The 20,920-nt window shown below is 41.9% G+C and overlaps 1 protein-coding gene across 2 annotated transcripts in view; it reads left to right on the forward strand.

Annotated features, from left to right (window-relative positions):
- The window catches only part of RARS1 (arginyl-tRNA synthetase 1), a 33,878-nt gene extending 13,428 nt beyond the window's left edge, over nt 1-20,450 (forward strand). For both annotated transcript variants that reach the window (XM_002710367.6, XM_070075806.2), the window contains exons 9-15: nt 335-439; nt 4,701-4,879; nt 5,744-5,853; nt 6,993-7,098; nt 10,065-10,237; nt 11,633-11,880; nt 20,233-20,450. In XM_002710367.6, coding sequence (XP_002710413.1) covers nt 335-439; nt 4,701-4,879; nt 5,744-5,853; nt 6,993-7,098; nt 10,065-10,237; nt 11,633-11,880; nt 20,233-20,342 — 1,031 coding nt within the window. In that variant the 3' untranslated portion in view covers nt 20,343-20,450. The remainder of the gene's footprint in view (nt 1-334; nt 440-4,700; nt 4,880-5,743; nt 5,854-6,992; nt 7,099-10,064; nt 10,238-11,632; nt 11,881-20,232) is intronic.
- Nucleotides 20,451-20,920: the final 470 nt, after the last annotated feature.

Raw genomic sequence — 20,920 nt, forward strand, 5'->3', positions numbered from 1 at the left:
GCACTCCAGTATGGGATGCAGGCCTACAGGCAGCATGTTACCTTCCCCAAGTGCCCATTCCAAGAATTAAACTTTTTTATTTACAGTTTCTTTGCTTTCTACAAAAAAGTACAGGGTAACAGGAAAAAAAAAACTGAACTGTAATCTCATGCAGTGTTAATGTTTTGTTGTGTGTCTTACTGTTTTATTTCTACTTTTGAAAAATGGTAGCATGTATCATACTATTTCTTAAAAATTTTTCCTTTTAGATGTTTTTATTAAATAATGTACGATGCATATTTCCTTCTTGTATTAAATTCTTAGTACATTTTCTTTATTTGGTTTGTTTTTCCAGAGTTTAATAAAATCTATGATGCGTTGGAGATCTCTTTGATAGAGAGAGGAGAATCCTTTTATCAAGATAGGATGAATGATGTCGTAAATGAATTTGAAGAGAAAGGTAGGCACTCAACCCTTTTTGTTTTGTAGCTTTTTATTATAGGAATTTTCATTCATAGGCATTCCAGTAACTCCAGTTTTAAATACTTATTATCCAGCTTCACCAGTTGAGAATTACAGGGTTCAGTGCTGTGGCATAGTAGGCTAAGCCTCTGCCTGTGGCACTGGCATCCCACCTGGGTGCTGGTTCATGTCCTGGCTGCTCCTCTTCCAATCCAGCACTTTGTTATAGCCTGGGAAAGCAGCAGAAGATGGACCAAGTGCTTGAGTTCCTTGCACCCACGTGGGAGACCCCAAAGAAGCTCCTGGCTTCAGATCAACCTGGTTACAGCCATTTGAGGCATGAACCAGTGGATGGAAGCTGTTTCTCTCTGTGTTTCTGTCTGTCTCTAACTCTCTCAAAATAAATCTGAAAAAAAAAAAAAAATTATTGTAGCCTTACTATATTTGTACCTCCCAAACACAGATGTATCACGTCCTCTGTGACCATTTTGATGTGTGTTTCATCCTAAAAAAGTGCTGTTTTTTTGTTTTTTGTTTTTTTTTCAAGATGTATTTATTTGAAAGGCAGAGTAAGAGGGAGAGACAGAAATCTGTTCACTGGCTCCTTCCCCAGGTGGCCGCAAACCAGGAGCCAGAAATTTCTTCCAGATATCCCACGAGGGTTGCAGGGGCCTAAGAACTTGTGCCTTCTCTTTCCCAAGCTCATTAGCACAGAGCTGGATCAGAAGCAGAGCAGCCGGGACTTGGACCAGCACCCACATGGGATGCCTGCATTGCTTAACCCACTATGCCAGGATGCTTGCCCCCCAAAATTACTAATTTCATAAATCCACTAGAGTTCAAATTAGCCAAGTTGATTCTCAGTAATCAATCATGAGTTTATCACAGTCTGCACATTTATATGTGTTTACTATGTATCTTAAGTTGTGTAAATCCATAGGTTCCCCCTAACCCTTTCATTTCTTTTGGTCATAAAGAAATTGGGCTAATCTGTGCAATTTCCCAGATGCAGAGTATTTAACAAAATCTCTCATTGCTAGAGTGGCTTCGTTAAGGTCTCTTCTGTGTTTCTTTTTGGTTGTCTTTTATTTGCAAGAATGAAAGGAGTGTCTGGTTATCTTTCTTTTAGTGGTAAGATTGATTCATGGGTTCATGTGTTGTCTCCCTGATCTATCTGTAAGTTTCCACATTAGATGTTGCCTTAGTGGTTATGATAACTATTGACGGTTTTAAGTTTGATCCATTCCTTCAGTAGAGGTTGGAAAATGATAGTGGTTGTCATTCCATCTCCATTTGTTACCTGGTATTCCCCTATGCAGAACTTTGTAATGTAGTATTTTGGTTATCCTGAAGCTATAATTTGTATAATATAAGCAATATAAGTGATTAATTATTAGTTTATCAGTTGTCAAAAATAATAAGTTCATTTCTTAGGTCCTTGTAGATAGGACAAGTAAGTAGTTTGACTTTAGCATTATGGTGAATGGGGCTTAATGTATTTTGTATTTTTTAGTCAGCTGTCAGTATCTTTTGTGATGCTTAGATTGTCCCAGTTTTGGCTAATGGTAGCCCCTCATGATTGACTTTCTTGTTTATTTTCCTCCTCCTATCTGGAATCAGCCTTATTTTCAAGGAGTCCTGGTTCTGTGAATGGGAAATGATTATTATTTACAGTGTAGAGCCTAGAGAATGTACTTAACTGATAAAAATGCAGAGTGTTTTTAAAGAGTGATTTTGTTCATTTTGAGACAGGCAGAGATCTTTTGTCTGCTTGTTTACTCCGCAAATGGCTGCAAGGGCCAGGGCCAGGCCAGACCAAAGCCAGGAGACTCCATCCAAGTCTCCTACATGGGTGGCAGGGACCCAAGTACTTGGGTCATCTTTGGCTACTTTCCCAAGGCGTTAGCAGAGATCTGGATCAGATGCAGAGGAGCACATTCCAGTGGCACTGCAAGTGGCATCGCAACCCAGTGCTCCACGATGTGGGTCCCAGGATTTTCTCTTTTAATGATACAGAAATAGGTACAGATAGATTAGTAATTTTCCTGACTCCCATAGATAATAATTAATAAGTCTGATATTCAAACCTAGGCAGGCTGGCTTTGGAGGTATGTGTTTGTTTGTTGTAAGTATTTATTTGAAAGGCAGAGTTACAGCGAGAGAGGGACAGAGATCTTCATCTGCTGGTTTACTGTGCAAATGACCACAACAGTTGGGGCTAGGCCAGGCTGAAGCCAAGCGATTCCATCTAGGTCTCTCACTTGGGCTATCTGCTGCTGCTTTCCCAGGTACAAAGTAGCAGTTAGCTGGATCAGAAGCAGATGGGCCAGGACTCAAACTCAAGACTTGGACCTTATAGGTGGCTCTGTAACCTGCTATACCACACTGCTGGCTCTTGTTTTTTGGTGTTTTAATTCTTATCCCTTTGAAATGCAGAGAGAGAGAGAGAGATCTGTCTCTAATATATTAGTTGACTCCCCAAATGATTGCAACAGGTGGACCTGGACCAGGCCATAGTCAGAAGCTTTGAATTTCATACAAGTTCCCATGCAAGTGGCAGAGACGCAAGCCCTGGAACCATCACTTGATGCTTCCCAGGGTGCACATTAGTGGGAAGCTGGAATCGGGAACAGAGCTGGGACTTGTACCTGGGCACTCTGATGTGGGATACAGGTGTCACCCTAACCTTAACCACTCCTGCCCTTGGAGCTCCTGGTTGTTTTTGTTCAACATTTGTATTTATTTGTTTGAGAGGTAAGAGTTACAGACAGAGGGAGAGACAGAAAGGTCCTCATCTGCTGGTTCACTCCCCAGATGGCAGCAAAGGCCAAGCTGTGGCAGTCCAGAACCAGGAGCTTCTTCTGGGTCTCCCATGTGGGTGGAGGGGCCGTCTTCCACTGCTTTCCCAGGCCATAGAAGAGAGTTGGATCAGAAGAGGAGCAGCCAGGACATGAACTGGGGCCATATGGGATGCCAGAACCACAGGTGGAGGCTTAACTTAGTACACCACAGCACCAGCCCCACAGCTCCTGGTTTTTTTTGTTTGTTTGTTTTAATTTTTCAAAAATGTATTAATGTATTTGAAAGTCTGACTCCCCAAATTTGACTCCCCAAATGGCCAGAGCTGGGAGACAGAAGCTTCATCCCCGTCTCCCAAGAACTTGGGCCATCTTCCTCTGTTTTCCAGGTGAATTAATAGGAGCTAGATCTAAAGTGGAGCAGCTGGGACTTGAACGAGCGCCCATATGGGATGCTGGCTAAGCAGGTGGCAGCTTTACCTGCTGTGCCACAATGCCAGCCCTGGAGCTCCTGTTTTTAACTATATCTTACACTACCAATCTGTAGTTTCTTAAATTGTGAGGAAGCAGAGAGAGATTTACTGTATAGTTATTTTGAAGCTTATATGTAAGACTTAGCATTGTATTTGGCACATTATAGCACTCAGATATGGCTGCTGTTATTGTTGTTATGTTGTTTACTGTCTTTTGCAGAACATGGTTATTTCTTTTTGCTTGTTGCTAATGCTAAATCCTGCCGTGTTTGTTTTCTGGACCCTGTGGCAGTTTAACTTTTCAGCACATTATAAGAGGCCAGTGAAGGAATTAATCTTTTTTCCCAGGGGAAGCTTATAGCTCCAGCTTGAAAACAAAGCACAGATTTTGATGTTCCACACTTCAGTGAGGGGTTCATTTGCTCATGCATTCATTCTTTTTAAAAAGGATTGATTTGTAAGGCAGAGTCAGAGAGAGGTATTTTTAATCCTCTGATTCACTAGGCAAATGGATGCAACAGCATGGCTTGGCTGAGGCAAGGAGCAAGAATTCCATCCAGGGCTCTTAACATGGGTGACAGGGACCCAGGCACTGAGGCCATCATTCACTGCCTTTGCAAGTACAAGAAGCTGGATCAGAAATGGAGCAGCTAGGACTCAAACTTGCACTCTGACAGGGATATTGCCGTCACATGGTTCATTCCCCAAATGGTTGTGCCACAGTGCCACCCCGTGGTATCCATTAAAGAGTCGGGGAGCCAAGTGTAGTGTGAGTGCGGGAAACTGCCAGGATATCTGACCCACTAGGATATCTACCAGCACCCGAGGCACCTAGACACCCTGAACAGGGAAGAAAAATACTGTGATATCTTCAGCTTTCTGATACTTAGTAGAATAAGTGTATATACAATCCTAGAGTAACCCAACTTTCATATTTTTTCAGGGTTCTTTAACGTTACTCATGAGGTTTTTTTTTGTTTTGCTCTAGGTTTTGTACAAGTAGATGATGGCAGGAAGATTGTGTTTGTCCCAGGGTGCTCCATACCATTAACCATAGTAAAATCCGATGGAGGTTATACCTATGATACATCTGACCTTGCTGCTATTAAACAAAGACTATTTGAGGAAAAAGCAGATATGATCATTTATGTGGTGGACAGTGGACAAGTAAGTACGTCTGTAGATATGTATGTTTCCATGTGTCTGACGGAAGCTGAAGCAGTATTGTGAGGTTGGGGTTGGTGGCATACATTTTCCCTGAATGCTGAAATTCAGAACATTGCATGAAATTGCAGAAAGAACAGGGTGTAGACGCAGCCAGACCTGGACACTTCCCAGCTTTCTAGATTGTCTCTAAAAGCTGGAAAAGATTTCTCTCTGCTCCTCACTGATGGTTCCTATCAATATTATTGTTGAGAAATACAAAATTTATTGTGGTTGTTGATGTCAGTCAGCTCTTAATTCAGTTGCTTTTCAAACTTCTGAATATGGAAAGCATGACAACAATCTTGCTCTTAATGTTTGTTATGTATAAGGAATAGAAGAGGAGCTTTTTTTGTTTTTTAAAGATTTATTGATTTATTTGAAAGAGTTACAGAGAGGCAGAGAGAGAGAGAGAGAGATCTTCCATGCACTGGTGCACTCCCCAAATGGCCTCAGTGGCCAGAGCTGGGCCTGTCCAAAGCCAGGGACTAGGAACTTCTTCCAGGTCTCCCACATGGGTGCAAAGAGTTGGGCCATCCTCCAGTGCTTTCCCAGGCACATTAGCAGGGAGCTGGACCGAGGTGGAGCAGCTGGGACTCAAACTGGTGTCCATGTGGGATGTTGGCAATGCAGATGGCATCTTAACCTGGTGCACCACAGTGCTGGCCCCGAAAGAAGAGCCTTCATAATAACATTTGCCTCACAAGATTTGTGAGTGATTTGAATTTTGCGCATCCTCATTCCTGAGCAAAGAAGCCTTAAGTCATCATCGTCATCTTTTGTTATTGGAAAACCAGCTAATAGCTCTCTGTTTCTGTTTCTTTGTAGGCTCTGCATTTCCAAGCAATATTTGCTGCTGCTCAGATGATTGGTTGGTATGACCCTAAAGTTACTAGAGTGTTCCATGCTGGATTTGGTGTGGTGCTGGGGGAGGACAAGTAAGTCTTGAAAATCTAAAGATGGTAACAGTATGTGCGATCCTCATATTTAGGTGATGTCCCTACAGTTCATGGAAATGATCCAATCTGTGCTCTGAATTTACTAGTAGTAGTTTGCAGACAATAATACTACGAGTTTTAATTTTTGATTTATTAGAGACAGAGCTCTGATCTGCTGTTTCACTCCTCAGATACCCACAAAGGTTGGGCTGCACTGTACCAAAGCTGAGAGCCAGGAACCCAATCCAGGTCTTCCATATGATTGTCAGGGGCCAACCCTTTGAATCATCACCTTTTGCTTCTTGGGGGTACACATTAGCAAGAAGCAGGAGTATTTTCATTAAATGTTAACATATTCTGCCCTCTGCTTTTTGAGATATTTTTGTTTGAAGTATTTTTTTATTTGGTTTTTGTTTGAGAAGCAGAGAGAATGAGAAATGCCCACAACCATCAGGACTGGGCTGGCTGAAGCTGGGAGCTGAGAACTCACCGTAGGTCTCTCCGTGTTAGTGGGAGGAACCTGATTACTTGAGCTGTCACTGCAGCCTCGTGGAATCTGCAGTTATCCAAAATGCTTTCCATAGTGCGGCTCCCAAGGCAGTGCCTTTCAGTGCTTCCAGAGGTTGTCATTTTAGTAGATCTGAATGGGTCCTGGTTTTTAAGCCTCTCAGCTGATTTTGATACAAATCTGAGGTTGGGTTACCATGGAATAAGAGGAATCACTGCATAGAGAAATGTAAATCAAATTCCAGTAAAGATTTTCCTAATTTTTAAATGATTCTAGACACAAACATAGATGTTACTAGGGGTTTAAATGGGAGGATAAAACAGCAGACCCAGATGTTGTATTCCAGGAGGGTTAACAAAGTAATAAATGTCATCTTTATTTCTGTCAGGAAACACATGAATATTAATGGTTAACATGTTGTAGAGGGTGCTGTTAGAGCTGAAGCATGGGATGCCTTGAGTTTAGTGGTGCAGGTGTTAACACCAGGTTATCAGGTGAAACCTGTGCCATAGAGATTCGAAACAGGCATATATTAGAGTTTGTGGTAAAGTCCCTCAGACTTCGCTATTCACAGATCTCTGAGTTGAAAAGTTTGTTTTAGTTCTTGATTGAGGCTTTTAAATGTTTTTAGGAAGAAGTTTAAAACGCGTTCAGGTGAAACAGTACGCCTCGTTGACCTTCTGGAAGAAGGTCTAAAACGATCCATGGACAAATTGAAGGAAAAGGAAAGAGATAAGGTAATCGGGACCTTATTGGCATAATGTGTACCAAGCATTGTGTTGTGGGTTTTCATTTTTGTTTTCTTTGAAGGAACTGAGAATTAAAAGAAGTCAGTCTAGGCCAGCACCACGGCTCACTAAGCTAATCCTCCGCCTGTGGCGCCAGCACACCGGGTTCTAGTCCCGGTCGGGGCGCTGGATTCTGTCCCGGTTGCCCCTCTTCCAGGCCAGCTCTCTGCTGTGGCCCAGGAGTGCAGTGGAGGATGGCCCAAGTGCTTGGGCCCTGCACCCCATGGAAGACCAGGAGAAGCACCTGACTCCTGGCTTCGGATCAGCGCGGTACGCCGGCCACAGTGGCCATTGGAGGGTGAACCAATGGCAAAAGGAAGACCTTTTTCTCTCTCTGTCTCTCTCTCACTGTCTAACTCTGCCTGTCAAAAAAAAAAAAAAAAAAAAAAAAAAAGAGAAGTCAGTCCGTCTAGAGCTAGCTTATGTGCAGCTTTTTTGCATTGTAACTTCGGGTCTTGGTTTAATAGGTTGTTTTGGCTGTAGTTCCATTTAGAGACTAGTTAGTCTCCCTATACCTTTTCACGATGATCAGTGGTAGTGATGAGAAGGATTTGGAATTTCATCTTGATCCAGGAGAGATGTATTTGTACAAGGCAGAGCAAGGGGGCAAGGGGGCTCCAGTCTTCAGTGTGCAGTGACGAATCTTGGACGTGCCTACTTCGTGTTCTTGAGCGGTTGCACAGATCCTTGGTAAGGTAGGCTTGGCTTGGACCGCTCAACATCCAGCAGAGGCACACAGTGCGCTTCAGAGCTGTCCCCAGGTTTCTAAAGTGTCTTTGTGCCCACCACTCTTCTTCCACCAGGCAGACAATTATGGTGTTGTGCTGCATGGGACTGGGGAGAAATGGAATGGGAATTCCTGTAGTCACCAGTGCTGCCATGTTAGATCACACCCAGAGTCAGCAGCCTGCCAGAACCACTGCAGCACAGGGCTTGAGCATCGACTCACATTGCTGTGGGCGTCTGCGTAGAGTTGGTGGCTGAGTTCACTGCCACCCAACAGGTGATGTTGGCCAGGATGTGAGTCCACTAAACTGCAGCTGTGAGCCTTCACTTGGCACCAGGGCACGTCCACAGTCTCTGTCCGCAGGCATTAGGGTGAGGACAGGGGCCAATACAGGTTTTATCAGCATGGCACTGAGTTCTCGGAGATAGTCCTATAGTCCTATGCTCACTTTCATGTCTGTCTTCCAGTGGTTGAAGTTTTCTTCCAAACTGGGAGACAGCTCTAGAAAGCAATCCCCTGCTCCCCAGGCTGACACATAGCTGGACTGCACTTGAGCCTTTGAAATACTAGGCTTTCTACTGTCTCAAGGATGTTTACCTTGTCTGTCGTGGTACACACCAAAATGAACCCATCCCAGCAAATGTGCAAGTTTCCACCAGGTACCAGGACAGATGTTGAATATCTGTGAGCGCTGGCCTAAGAAGGGAGACTTTGGGCTTTTGTCAGGTGCCGGGTCTCACCGCAGTAAGCCTTGTTCTGAGCTTCACTGCAAAATTCTATAAGCTCATTTTCCTGCTCTGCATCCAGTTGACTGAATGAGTCTTTCTCTGCTGTCTTCTGGAAGTGGGGGCAGTGTGCTAGAAGCACTCCATCAGACACCTAGCTAAAGAGCGACCAGAGGCTCATTGTGCCTGTATGGTTTAGCTAGTCAGTTTCTCATTGAAAGTCTTCTTCCACCAAGCCAAGATATGTGGTCTCTACACACATGCTGTTGGAGCTCTGGGAAGGGTAATATGGTCAAGTCTTTGCTCCCTGCCCTTTTCCATGGTCTTTTCTTCTTACTGGAGTAAAACCAGCTCCTGTGGTCTCTCCTGACTTGCTTGGCTTTTGTGAGGGTGGCTTTCTGTGTGGAGAGGTTTGCCAGAGCGTCTTCCTCAGCTGCCATCCTGCTGTGTTCCCCCAGAATGTCGCTGCTTTGAGACTGCCCGTTGACTGCAGTTTCTCTGTATTCTTCTAAATAACAGATTGTTCAAAGAATAATATTTGAGAATAGAACATGTGTCAGTGAGAGGATGTGGTGCATAGTAAACTACGAGCATATTCAAAGAGGTTGAGACAAGGGTGTTATTAAAGGCAAAAATGAGTCCTGCATCTGTTACTGTGAAATAATAGTCCTTGGCTACAGAGGTTAGTAGCAAGGATGACACCAGTCCAAGGTTGAGCAGACAGATCTCTCTGCAAAGTGTTTTTTGTTTAAGGTGGTTCTGGCCGTCTTTAAGATAGTTTCTAGCAGGCAGCCATGGGTGAGACTCTTTCCTCATAACCTCCCAGGTTTTTTGTTTGTTTTTGTTTTTTTTTCCCACGGGGTTGACATGACCCTAACATTTTGATCTGTCAGCTTTCACAATATGTGAGTATTTTACCCAACCTCTCAACAGTTGCTTTTGGTGAAGAGTTAGTCTGCTTTCATGATTGGAACACAGATTGGTCCTTCCTTGTGGTCTGATGCTTCACAGTACATGACCACATAGTAGCGAATCAGTGTATGTGTCCTTCTTTCACTCTGGATACTGTGTTGACTTCAATTATTTTCGTAATCATAATTTGTTAGGTTTTACTATGTTTTATGTCCTATGACCTCAGTGCTTATCATGTGAAGTTTTTGATATAAATTAATAAATTGTGTTTTGGGTTTCATGTCTACTGAATAGATTGGAAAAAATTTACACTAACAAACACTTGACATTTCACAAGTCACGTTTCTCTTAGGAGCCATTCTTCATTGTACACGGCTGGTAAGTTTTATATTCTCATTGCTTCAGTGCATTATACTTCAGTGTCAGTATTTGTTAAGGTTTATTGATAGAAAGCACTGTTTGATGTTTCCTTCCCTAGTCATCTGCCTAGGAGACACCAGGATGCAGGCAGTGGTCACTAAGCAATGAAGTATTATCTTTTTTTCCCCAAGGTTTTAACTGCAGAGGAATTGCAGGCTGCTCAGACATCCGTTGCCTATGGCTGTATCAAATATGCTGACCTTTCTCATAACCGCTTGAACGACTACATCTTTTCCTTTGACAAAATGCTAGACGACAGAGGAAACACAGCTGCTTACTTGTTGTATGCCTTCACTAGAATCAGGTAATTGTGGACACTTTTATTTTTTTTAAACATTTTTTTTTTAAGTATTATTTATTTGAGAGGTAGAGTTACAGACACAGAGGGAGAGACAGAGAGAAAAATCTTCTGCTGGTTCACTCCCCAAAGGACCACAGTGGCCAGAGCTGAGCCAATTTGAAGCTAGGAGCTTCTTTGTCTCCCACGTGGGTACAAGGGCCCAGAGACTTGGGTCATCTTCCCTGCTTTCCCAGGCCATAGTAGAGGGCTGAATCAAAAGAGGAGCAGCCCAGGCACAAACCGACACCCATATGGGATCCCGGTGCTGCAGGCGGAAGCTTAGCCTACTGTGCCACTGCACCGTGGGCCCCACACTTTTATTTTGAATCAGAGTTACTTAGTTGCTCTGCACTGGTTTTTTCTGAGTTGTTTTGCTGTGTGCAAGCGTCTTTGGAAATATGTCCCAACTGGAACATGAATTCATAGGCCTGTTCCTCTTCTCCCTGGCAGAAAATCTCCTAAGCCTCTTGGTTTGAGTAGTAACTTGGGAGGCCGGGAGCTGTAAGGCGGGGAGACACTTCCACAGAGTGAGCTCCCAATGCTGATTAACTCCCCAGATGGCCACAGCAGCAGTGTGTCAAGCCAGGAGCTGGGAAATCAGTTCAGTCTCCCACATGGGTAGTCTGGAATCTAGTTATTTGAGCCGTAACTGCTACCTCCAGGAATATGCTTTAGGAGCCTGGAGACGAGTTTGAGCTGCGAATTGAATGCAGGTACACCTGTGTGGGACATGGGTGTGTTAACCACCATCTTCACTTAGAGGCTAAATGCCTTCATTTTTAAAAAAATTTATTTGAGGGGCTGGCAATACGCTGTAGCAGGTAAAGCCACTGCCCATGATGCCAGCATCCGTTAGGGGCATCAATTTGAGTCCCAGCTGCTCCACTTCCAAGCCAGCTCCCTGCTAAAGCACCTGGGATCGCAGCAGAGGGTAACCCAAGTCCCTGGGCCCATGTGCCCATGCGGGAGACCTGGAAGAAGCTCCTGGCTTTGCCTGGCCTGGCCATGGCCATAATGGGCATTTGGGAAGTGAACCAGCAAACAGAAGATTCTCTAAATCTACTTCTCAAATAAATCTTTAAAAAAATTTGTATGTAACACTTACAGATGAAGGGCTAATATTAGAATGGTGTTTGCTTACCCATAATGAATGAATGAATGAATAATCATTCCCGTTTTTGATATATTTTAGACCAAATTGTTAGCTTTACCTAATATGTATCCTGTAATAAAATTATACTTCCTCTATTTTATAAAAATTTAGCAGTAATTACCAACTTATCAGGTACTTCTTAAATGTTTTGTGAGAGAAGAATTAGCCTAACAAAAGGGAGTGACAGCAGATGCCTGATTTTGCAGGTCCATTGCGCGTCTGGCCAATATTGATGAAGAGATGCTCCAGAAGGCTGCACGTGAAACCAAAATCATTTTGGACCATGAGAAGGAATGGAAACTCGGACGGTGCATTTTACGGTTCCCTGAGATTTTACAGAAGATTTTGGATGACTTGTTTCTCCACACTCTGTGTGATTATATCTATGAGCTTGCAACTACTTTCACAGAGTTCTACGATAGCTGCTACTGTGTGGAAAAAGACAGACAGACTGGTGAGTGTCTCTCTTAGTGGCAATATTGTGAATGGGGCACCATTAAAGCATTTGAATTGCGTCGAGGTAGTTTTCGAATTGGCTTTTTTCATGGGAATCTCACACCACAGTGATCTGGGTCATGTATAGCAGTAAATTTGAGCTAGCACTTGCTAACGAAGAAGTGGATGCTTGTCCATTTAGAGTCTTTTGCTAACCTTGGCTGCATGGGATGGCACCCTATGACTTCCAAGGAAACAGTGTTTCCAAAAACAGCAGTGTCTGAGGTTACAAAATGTTTCTTGGAGTACTCTTGATAATAAAAACTACCCTTGAAATATTGTTTTCTTGGGCTGTTTCTTGCCATGTTGCATAGTGAAGGAAGTAGACTGATTAGTGTGTTACAGGCAGGTGGGCATCTGTGGCATAGTGGAAAGAAAGCCTTCACTGTTGACAGATGGAAATTATTCATATTACTGAGTTATTGTGTGACATTTTGATACATAGGTGCAATGTATCACCCTGATCAGCTCAGGGTGATTAGCGTATGTATCACCCCAGACAATTCTCATTTCTTTGTCTTGGATCATTCAAAATCCTCTTTACTCATGCTTAGAATACACGATTAGTGTCAAATATAGTGATCCTGGTGTGCTACAGAGTACTACCAGTTAGTCCGTATCCCTAGCTGCACCCCTGTACCCATCTCTCTCCTTACAAGGCTCTGATAACCACTGTTTTGTTCTCTACATCTCACCTTTTTAACTTAACACATACAAATGAGAACATGGGATATTTGTCATTCTGTGCCGCCTTTTATTTAACATAACTGCAACTCCATGCATGTTGCTACCAGGGACAGGATTTTATTTTTTTAATGGCTGAACAGTATACAATTGTGTACATGCCTCCATCTTTGCATTCACTTCTTGAGGGACAGCTTAGTTGATTGCATGTTGTGATTGTTGTGAATAGTGATGGAGTAAATGTGAGTCCAAGTGTCACTTCAACATCCTGATTTCATTTCCTTTGGATAAATACCCCGTACTGGGACTGCTGGGTCATATGGAAATTCTATTTCTACTTTTTTAAGGACCCTCCGTACTGTTTTTCATATGGCTATACTAATCTGCATTTGCATTGGCAGTGTATGAGAGATTGCCTTTGTCTCTGTCTCCCTCCATTTGGAGAAATATCTGTTCGTGTTAGTCACCCAGAATTTTAATCAGATGTTTAGATTTTTCAGTGTTGCAATTCTTTATATATTCTACATACCAGTCCCTTATTGGACGACTAGATTGCTTATATTTTCTCCCATTCCGTCATTTATCTCCGTGTCTGTGTTGTTTCCTTGGCTACGTGGAAGGTTTTTACTTTGGTTTAACCCCATGTTTTCAGTTTTGTTGGCTGTGCTTTTCAGGTCAAATCCAAAAAATCTTTGCCTAGACTAGTTTCCTGAAGTGTTTCTCCTATGTTTCCAATACTACTGTTATGTGTTTAATGTACTCTAGATGTTTTTTATATATAGTGAGAAAGGTACAGTTTTGTTTCTCTGGACATGCAGTTTTCCCACGGTAAAGTATTCATGAATTTGCTTATCCCAGTGTATATCTTAGTGCGTTTGTCAAAAATCATTTGGTTGTGAATATTTTGATGTATTCATGGAATTGTTTCAGTGGTCTCTGTGTCTTTTCTCTCCAGAACCACATAGTATATTATGAAGTAAAGCATGATTGAATTGCATGGTGAATTAGGGATATTAAATTTCTTGTAAGCTGTTGTAAATGGTGTCGCTTTTTAGATTTTTTTCTCAGTGGTTTTTTTATTATATGTAAACAATACAGGTTTCATCTGTTTTAAATTTTTATTAATGCATTTTTTCATAGATATAACTTTTGGAATATAGTGGTTCTTTCCCCCATACCCACCCTCCCATCCCATTTCCCTCTCCTGTCTCCTTCATTATGGTTGATTTTTAGTTTGATTTTATATACAGAGGACCAACTCCATGTTAAATATAGATTTCAATAGTTTGCACCCACGCACACAACATGCAGAGTACAGTTTGAGAACAAGATTTGCAGTCAGTTCTCATAGTACAACTCATTAAGGATGGAGGTCCTAATGGGAAGTGTACAGTGACGGCTCTTGTTCCTTTAACAGTTAACACTATTTTATGATGTCAGTGATCACCCGAGGCTACAGCCATGGTCTGCCAAAGCTGTGGGAGCCTTCTGTGACCATAGACTCCATCGGTATTTCGAGAAGGCCACAAGCAAAGTGGATGTTCTCTTCTCCCTTCAGAAAAGAGTACATCCTTCTTTGATGACCCTTTCTTTCCACTGAGGTTTCACTGAGATCCTCCTTGTAGGATATTTTTTGCCACAGAGTGTTGGGTTTCCACCCCTGAAATTTCCCAGCACCATTTGTTAAAGAGACTGGCTGCTCCAGAGGTTGGTTTCAGCTCCTTTATCACGGGCCTTTCAGCCAGACCAGGAAGCTCTAAGGGTTTATTCTGAGGTCAGAGTGTTATTTACGGCGAATGTCATTCTAGGAGCCCGCTGTGTGGACTGCCTCCCATATTGGACTTTCCTTCCTTTTTAATTCCATTATTACCAAGCACTTGATGTTACTTATATGATCACTTTTACACTTAAGCCTATCTATATGTTGACTTTAACATTTAATATGATCTCTTTAACAGTTAAGATGTCATTTATACCACTGATTTTTATGGGTTTGGAGTCCCATGTCAAGTTTTTAGGCTGTACCCTTAGAAGTAAGTCTGCAGGACTGTATGCAGAACTATACTGCTTTACAGTTATAGACTACCTCCTCTCTCTCTTATTCCCCCTGTTATTGTTAACTGGGATCTTTTCCAGTTGACTTAAAATACATATGTAACTCTGTTACATAAAGAGATCAACATATAGTATGAAGAAGAGAAAAGGAAAAGAAAGAAAACAGGGGGGAAAAAGGATATACAAAATAAAAAGTAACTATAATATACTGTCCCTTGACAGTCAGGTCAGGGATTATTCAAGTCATTGAATCTAAAAGTGACAGTTTCACTTCTAGAGCTTTCATTTTAGGAGCACTATTAATTCTCCCAAATCAGGGAGAGCATTATGGTATTTGTCTCTTTGGGAATGGGTTATTTCACCAAGTATGAGGTTTTCCAGCTTGCTCCATTTTGTAGCAAATGACTGGAGTACATCCTTTTTTACTGCCATGTAGTATTCCATAGTGTACATATCCCACAGTTTCTTTATCCAGTCTTCAGTTGATGGGCATTTAGGTTGCTTCCATGTCTTAGCTATTGTGAATTGAGCTGCAGTAAACATGGAGGTGCAGATAGCTCTTTTGTTTATTGATTGCATTTCCATTGGGTGAATTCCCAGGAGTGGGATGGCTGGGTCATATGGTAGGACTATATTAAGGTTTTTGAGGTCTTTCCATGCTGTTTTCCATAGTGGCTTTCCCAGTTTACATTCCCACCCACAGTGGGTTAGGGTGCCCTTTTCCCCACATCGTCTCCAGCACTTGTTTGTTGATTTCTCTATGACGGCCACTCTAACTGGGGTGAGGTGAAACCTCATTGAGGTTTTGATTTGCATTTTCCTGGCGGCAAGAGATCCTGAATATTTTTTCATGTGCCTGGTGGCCATTTGGATTTCCTCTTTTGAAAAATGCCTTTTCAAGTCCTTGGCCCATCTCTTAACTGGGTTGTTTTGTTACTGTGGAGTTTCTTGATCTCTTTGTAGATGCTGGTTATGAAGCCTTTACTGGTTGCGTAGTTTGAAATAATTTCTCCCATTCTGTCGGTTGCCTCTTCACTTTCCTGACTGTTTTCTTTAGCTGTACAGAAGCTTTTCAATTGAGGTAATCCCATGTGTTCATTTTGGCTTTGACCACCTGTGCCCCTGGGGTCTTTCCCAGGAAATCTTTGCATGTGCCAACATCTTGAAGGGTTTCCTCAATGATCTTTGTTAATTTGATGGTGTCGTGGCATAGATTTAGATCTTCAGTCCATGTTGAGTGGATTTTTGTGTCGGGTGTAAGGTAGGGGTCTTGCTTCATACTTGTACATGTGGACATCCAGTTTTCGCAGCACCATTTGTTACAGAGACTGTAGCTGCTCCAGAGGTTGGTTTTAGCTCCTTTATCAAATATAAGTTGGTTGTAGGTGTTTAGATTGATTTCTAGGGTTTCTGTTCTGTTCCAGTGGTCTATCCATCTGTTTTTGTACTAGTACCAGGCTATTTTGATTATAACTGCCCTTTAGTATGTCTTGAAGTCTGGTATTATGATGCCTCCAGCTTTGTTTTGTGTTGTATAAGATTGCTTTAGCTATTCAAGGTCTCCTGTTCCTCAATATGAATTTCAGCATCATTTATTCTGGATCTGAGAAGAATATCTTTGGTATTTTTATTGGTATAGTATTAAATCTGTAAATTGCTTTTGGAAGAATGAGTATTTTGATGGTATTGAATCTTCCGATTCATAGCATGGCAGATTTTTTTTTATTTTTATCTATTTCTTTAATGTTTTGTAATTCTCATCATAGAGCTCTTGGACATCCTTGGTTAAATTTGTTCCAAGGTGCTTGATTGTTTTTGTGGCTATTGTGAATGGGATTGACCTTGGAAATTTTTTCTCAGCCATGGCATTATCTGTGTATACAAAGGCTGTTGATTTTTGTGTATTGATTTTGTACCAAACTCTTCTATGAGTTCTAGTAGTCTCTTAGTGGAGTCTTTTGGATCCTCTATATATAGAATCATGTCATGTGCAAAGAGAAATAGTTTGACTTCCTCCTTCCCAATTTGTATCGCTTTGATTTCTTTTTCATGCCTAATGGCTCTGGCTAAAACCTCTAGGACTATATTGAATAGCAGTGGTGAGAGTGAGCATCCCTGTCTAGTACCAGATCTCAGTGGGAATGCCCCCAGCTTTTCCACATTCCATAGGATGCTGGCCGTGGTTTTTTCATAAATTGCCTTGAGTATGTTGAGGAAATGTTCCTTCTAAACCCAATTTTCTCAGAGTTTTCCTTATGAAGGGGTGATGTATTTTTCAAATGCTTTCTCTGCATCTATTGATAATCATAAGGTTGTTCCTCAATTTGTTCATGTGATGTATCACATTGATTTTTGAATGTTGAACCACCCCTGCATACAAGGGATAAATCCCACTGTTTCTGGGCGAACAATCTGTCTGATGTGTAGTTGGATTCAATTGGCCAGGATTTTGTTGAGGATTTTTGCATCAGTGTTCATCAGGGAGAATGATCTATAGTTTGCTTTTTCTGCTGTGTCTTTTCCAGATTTAGGACTAAAATATATTGGCTTCATAGAAAAGAATTTGGGAGGATTCCCTCTTTTGCGATTGTTCTAAATAGTTTGAGAATGGGAGTTCTTATTTAAATGTCTGGTAGAATTCAGCAGTGAAGCCATCCGGTCCTGGGCTCTTCTTTGTTGGGTGGGTATTTATTATTGATTCAATTTCTGTCTTGGTTGTGGGTCTGTTCAGGTTTTCTATGTCTTCATGGCTCAATTTAGGTAAGCTGTATGGGTCTAGGAATCTACCTATTTCTGATAGATTCCCCTGTTTGCTGGCATACAACTCTTTGTAGTAATTTCTGGTGATTCTTATTTCTGTTGTGACTTGTGACGTTTCCATTATCATCTCTAATTTTATTGATTTGAGTCTTTTTTTGGTTCATTGGGCCATGGTGTGTCAATTTTGAGCATTTTTTCAAAAAAAAAAACCAGCTTTTCCTTTTGCTGATCTTTTGTATTTTTTTTCTGTTTCAATTTTGTTGATTTCTTCTCTAATTTTAATTATTTGTGTTCTTCTACTGCATATGGGTTTGGGTTGCTGGTGTTTTTTAGATCCTTGAGGTGCATAGAGTTCATCTATTTGGTGCCTTTGCAGTTTCTTGATGTAGGCACCCATTGGTGTAAACATTCCTCTTAACGCTGCTTTTGCTGTATCCCACTAAGTTTGATAAGTTGTACTGTCATGTTCATTTGTTTCTAGAAATGTTTTGATTTCTTCTATGACCCACTGCTCATTCAGAAACATGTTGTTCATTCTCCATGTGTTTGCACATGAAGCAGAGATTCTTGAGTTGTTGATTTCCAGCTTCATGGCAGTGTGGTCTGAGAAGATGCATGGTATGATTTCAAGTTATTTGAATTTGCTGAGACTCCCTTTATGACGTAGCATATGGTCAATCCTAGAGAGAGTTCCATGCACCAGGGAGAAATGTGTACTCTCTGGCCTTGGAGTGGAAGGCTCCATAGATACCTGCTAGGTCTCTTTGGTCTGTAGTGTCAGTGAGCTTTGTTGTTTGCTTGCTGATTTTCAGATCAGTCTGATCAGTCCATAGCTGAAGTCCCCGGTGACTATTATATTTGAGTCTATGTCTTCCTTTAAATCCCTTAATGATTCTTTCAGATAGCCAGGTGCCCTTTAATTAGGTACATATACATTTATAATAGTCTCATCCTCATGTTGAATTGTTCCTGTAGTCATTATATAGTTCCTTCTTCGTCTCTCTTAATAGTTTTTGTGGTAAAGTCTAGTTTGTCTGATATTAGGATGGCCATACCAGCTCTTTTATGGTTTCTGTTAGCATGGAATATTTTTTTCCTTCTTTTCACTTTAAGTCTGCGTGTGTCTTTATTGGTAAGGTGTGTTTCTTGTAGGAAGAAGATGGATTTTCTTTGAACTGGGGAGTTGAGACATTTACATTCAGTGTGACTATTGTGAAATACTGCCTTTTCCCTGCCATGTTTCCTTAAGTAGAGCTGTTTGTACTTTTGCCGAGTCATTTTCTACTTTCATTTTCTTTTGTAGTGAAGTTCCAGTTTCTGCGTGTAGCATGTTGTAGGGCTGGGTGTGAAGATACAAATTTGTTCCTTTTCTGTTTGTCATGGAAAATCTTTATTTCTCCTTCATTCATAAATGATAGCCATTTTTCCCTTTGCAACTTGGAACATCCTGCATCACCATCTTCCCCAAACTTCTCATTTTTCTATTTATGTATTTTTAAATATTTATTTGAAAGGCAGAGTTACCGAGAGAGAGAGAGCACTCTATTTCCCAAGTGGCTGCAATAGCTTGGAGCTTTATCCAGGGTGTCTGACATGGATGCCGGGGCCCAAGCACTTGGGGCATCTTTGGCTGATTTTTCTGGGCACCATAGCAAGGAGCTGGATGGGAAGCTGAGCAGCTGGGAATTGAACAGGCCGATATGGGACACTGGTGTTGGAGATGATGGCTTAACATGCTTTACATCACTGGCCCCTATTTATTGAAAGACAGAGTTGGAATTAGAAGTGGGGAGAGAGAGCATTTGGGCCATCTCCACTGCTTTCTCAGGTGTATTTCCCGGGAGCTGGATTGGAAGTGAAGGAGCCAGGACTCAAATTATGTCATGAGTACACGGGGATAATTTGCATCCTCCTTTTTTATTCGGATCCTCTTAAACATAGCACTGTGAGCAAAGTTTGTACATCCTAGGTTGTGTTATTCCTGCTCTTAGAGTCAGTGATTTCAGCTTTTCTTCATTCAGTAGAATGTTTGTTGTAAATATCCTTTATTGTGTTGAGATATGTTCATGGCTTCAGCCTGCATTAGCTATGGCCATTGGGACCACTTGGGTAGTGAATGAGCAAAAGTGACAAATTTTTCAAGGATTTCTTTATTTGAAATGCAGAGTGACAGAGCTTGCACCCACTGGCTAACTCCCCAAATGGCCTCAACACCCAGGAGTCTGGCACTCCATGCTGGTGTTGTAAATCTGATGTGGGCTGATGAATGAAGGATTTGGGGAGGTGTCTAAAAGGAGATCATCTGTTCCTGGGCCTCCGTGGTGTACTGCCTAAGTTCGGTTTGGAAATGGGTGGACACCAGGCCTGGGCTGCAGAGGGATACGGGTATTGGAGCTCCAGCAAAGGGTTTTTAAAATCACGGATCTGACACGCTAAGGTATGGACTCCTCCTTCCAAGTAAGGGTGCAGGCTTCTCTGTTCATTTTCTATGCATCTTTTCTTATTATGCAGTGAACACCAGATAATAATGCGGTTTTACTCCCTTGCTTCCCCAAGAGCTAAGAAGCTAGGAGAAACTTTGGATAACAGTCACTAGAGAGCATTATGACTTCTCTCTGCTCCACTTCTCGTTTAAGATGTGACGCTCAGTTGTTATTAGTTCCCTCAGTTTCTTCTGCTGGGATGTACCTAGGCTGCAAAGGTTATGGGATTCTCCCACTTATTGCAGGCTTCTCCATGAAGTCCAAAGACCCAAAACATTGCTAAATGTAGAAGGAACAGAGTCTTTAATGTCTTTTTCCTGTCTTTTCAGGGAAAGTATTGAAGGTGAACATGTGGCGGATGCTGCTGTGTGAAGCGGTAGCTGCTGTTATGTCCAAGGGCTTTGATATCCTGGGAATAAAACCTGTCCAGCGGATGTGAGCCTCCATAGGTTTGACAACTGCTCCAAATGTACAAAGGGGCTGTTAGCCCTAGGTTTTCTTTGTTTTTTTTTTTTTTACAACTAATAAAGCAAATTTATCAACTATACCAACTGTGGTTTGTCATATTTTTCACTGCTAGCTGCAGTACAAGTTCCTGGGTTTAACCTTTTATTCTGTGCTACACATTTCAAATGACAAATCTAAGGCCCCACCCCAGTATAACTATCATGCCCTGGTTTACTTAGGAACAAAATGGAGATCCTACCTTTCCTGCACCTTCAGCGACTCCTTTGTCCTACTTACAAGGGGAAAACAAGCAAAGCCTGAACATCACTACAGTCCACAATTCTTAACGCACCTCAGGCTGATGGAAACTGCTCCCTCCCCCCAACCAAGGTCTTACTGCAAAGACCACATTTCAGGTCTTGCATCCTCTAGTTTGCTCCCATATGGCTGCAACGGTTAGAGCTGGGCTGATCTGAAGCCAGGAGATGTTGCTTATCTCTCTCAGGATTGCAGGGGCCCCAGCACTTGGGCCATTCTCTGCTTTCTCAGGCCACATCAGAGATCTGGATC

This window comes from Oryctolagus cuniculus, chromosome 6 (assembly GCF_051225735.1).
Source record: "Oryctolagus cuniculus isolate XC-2025 breed Fujian yellow rabbit chromosome 6, ASM5122573v1, whole genome shotgun sequence".
In the NCBI taxonomy this organism is placed as follows: Eukaryota; Metazoa; Chordata; class Mammalia; order Lagomorpha; family Leporidae; genus Oryctolagus; species Oryctolagus cuniculus.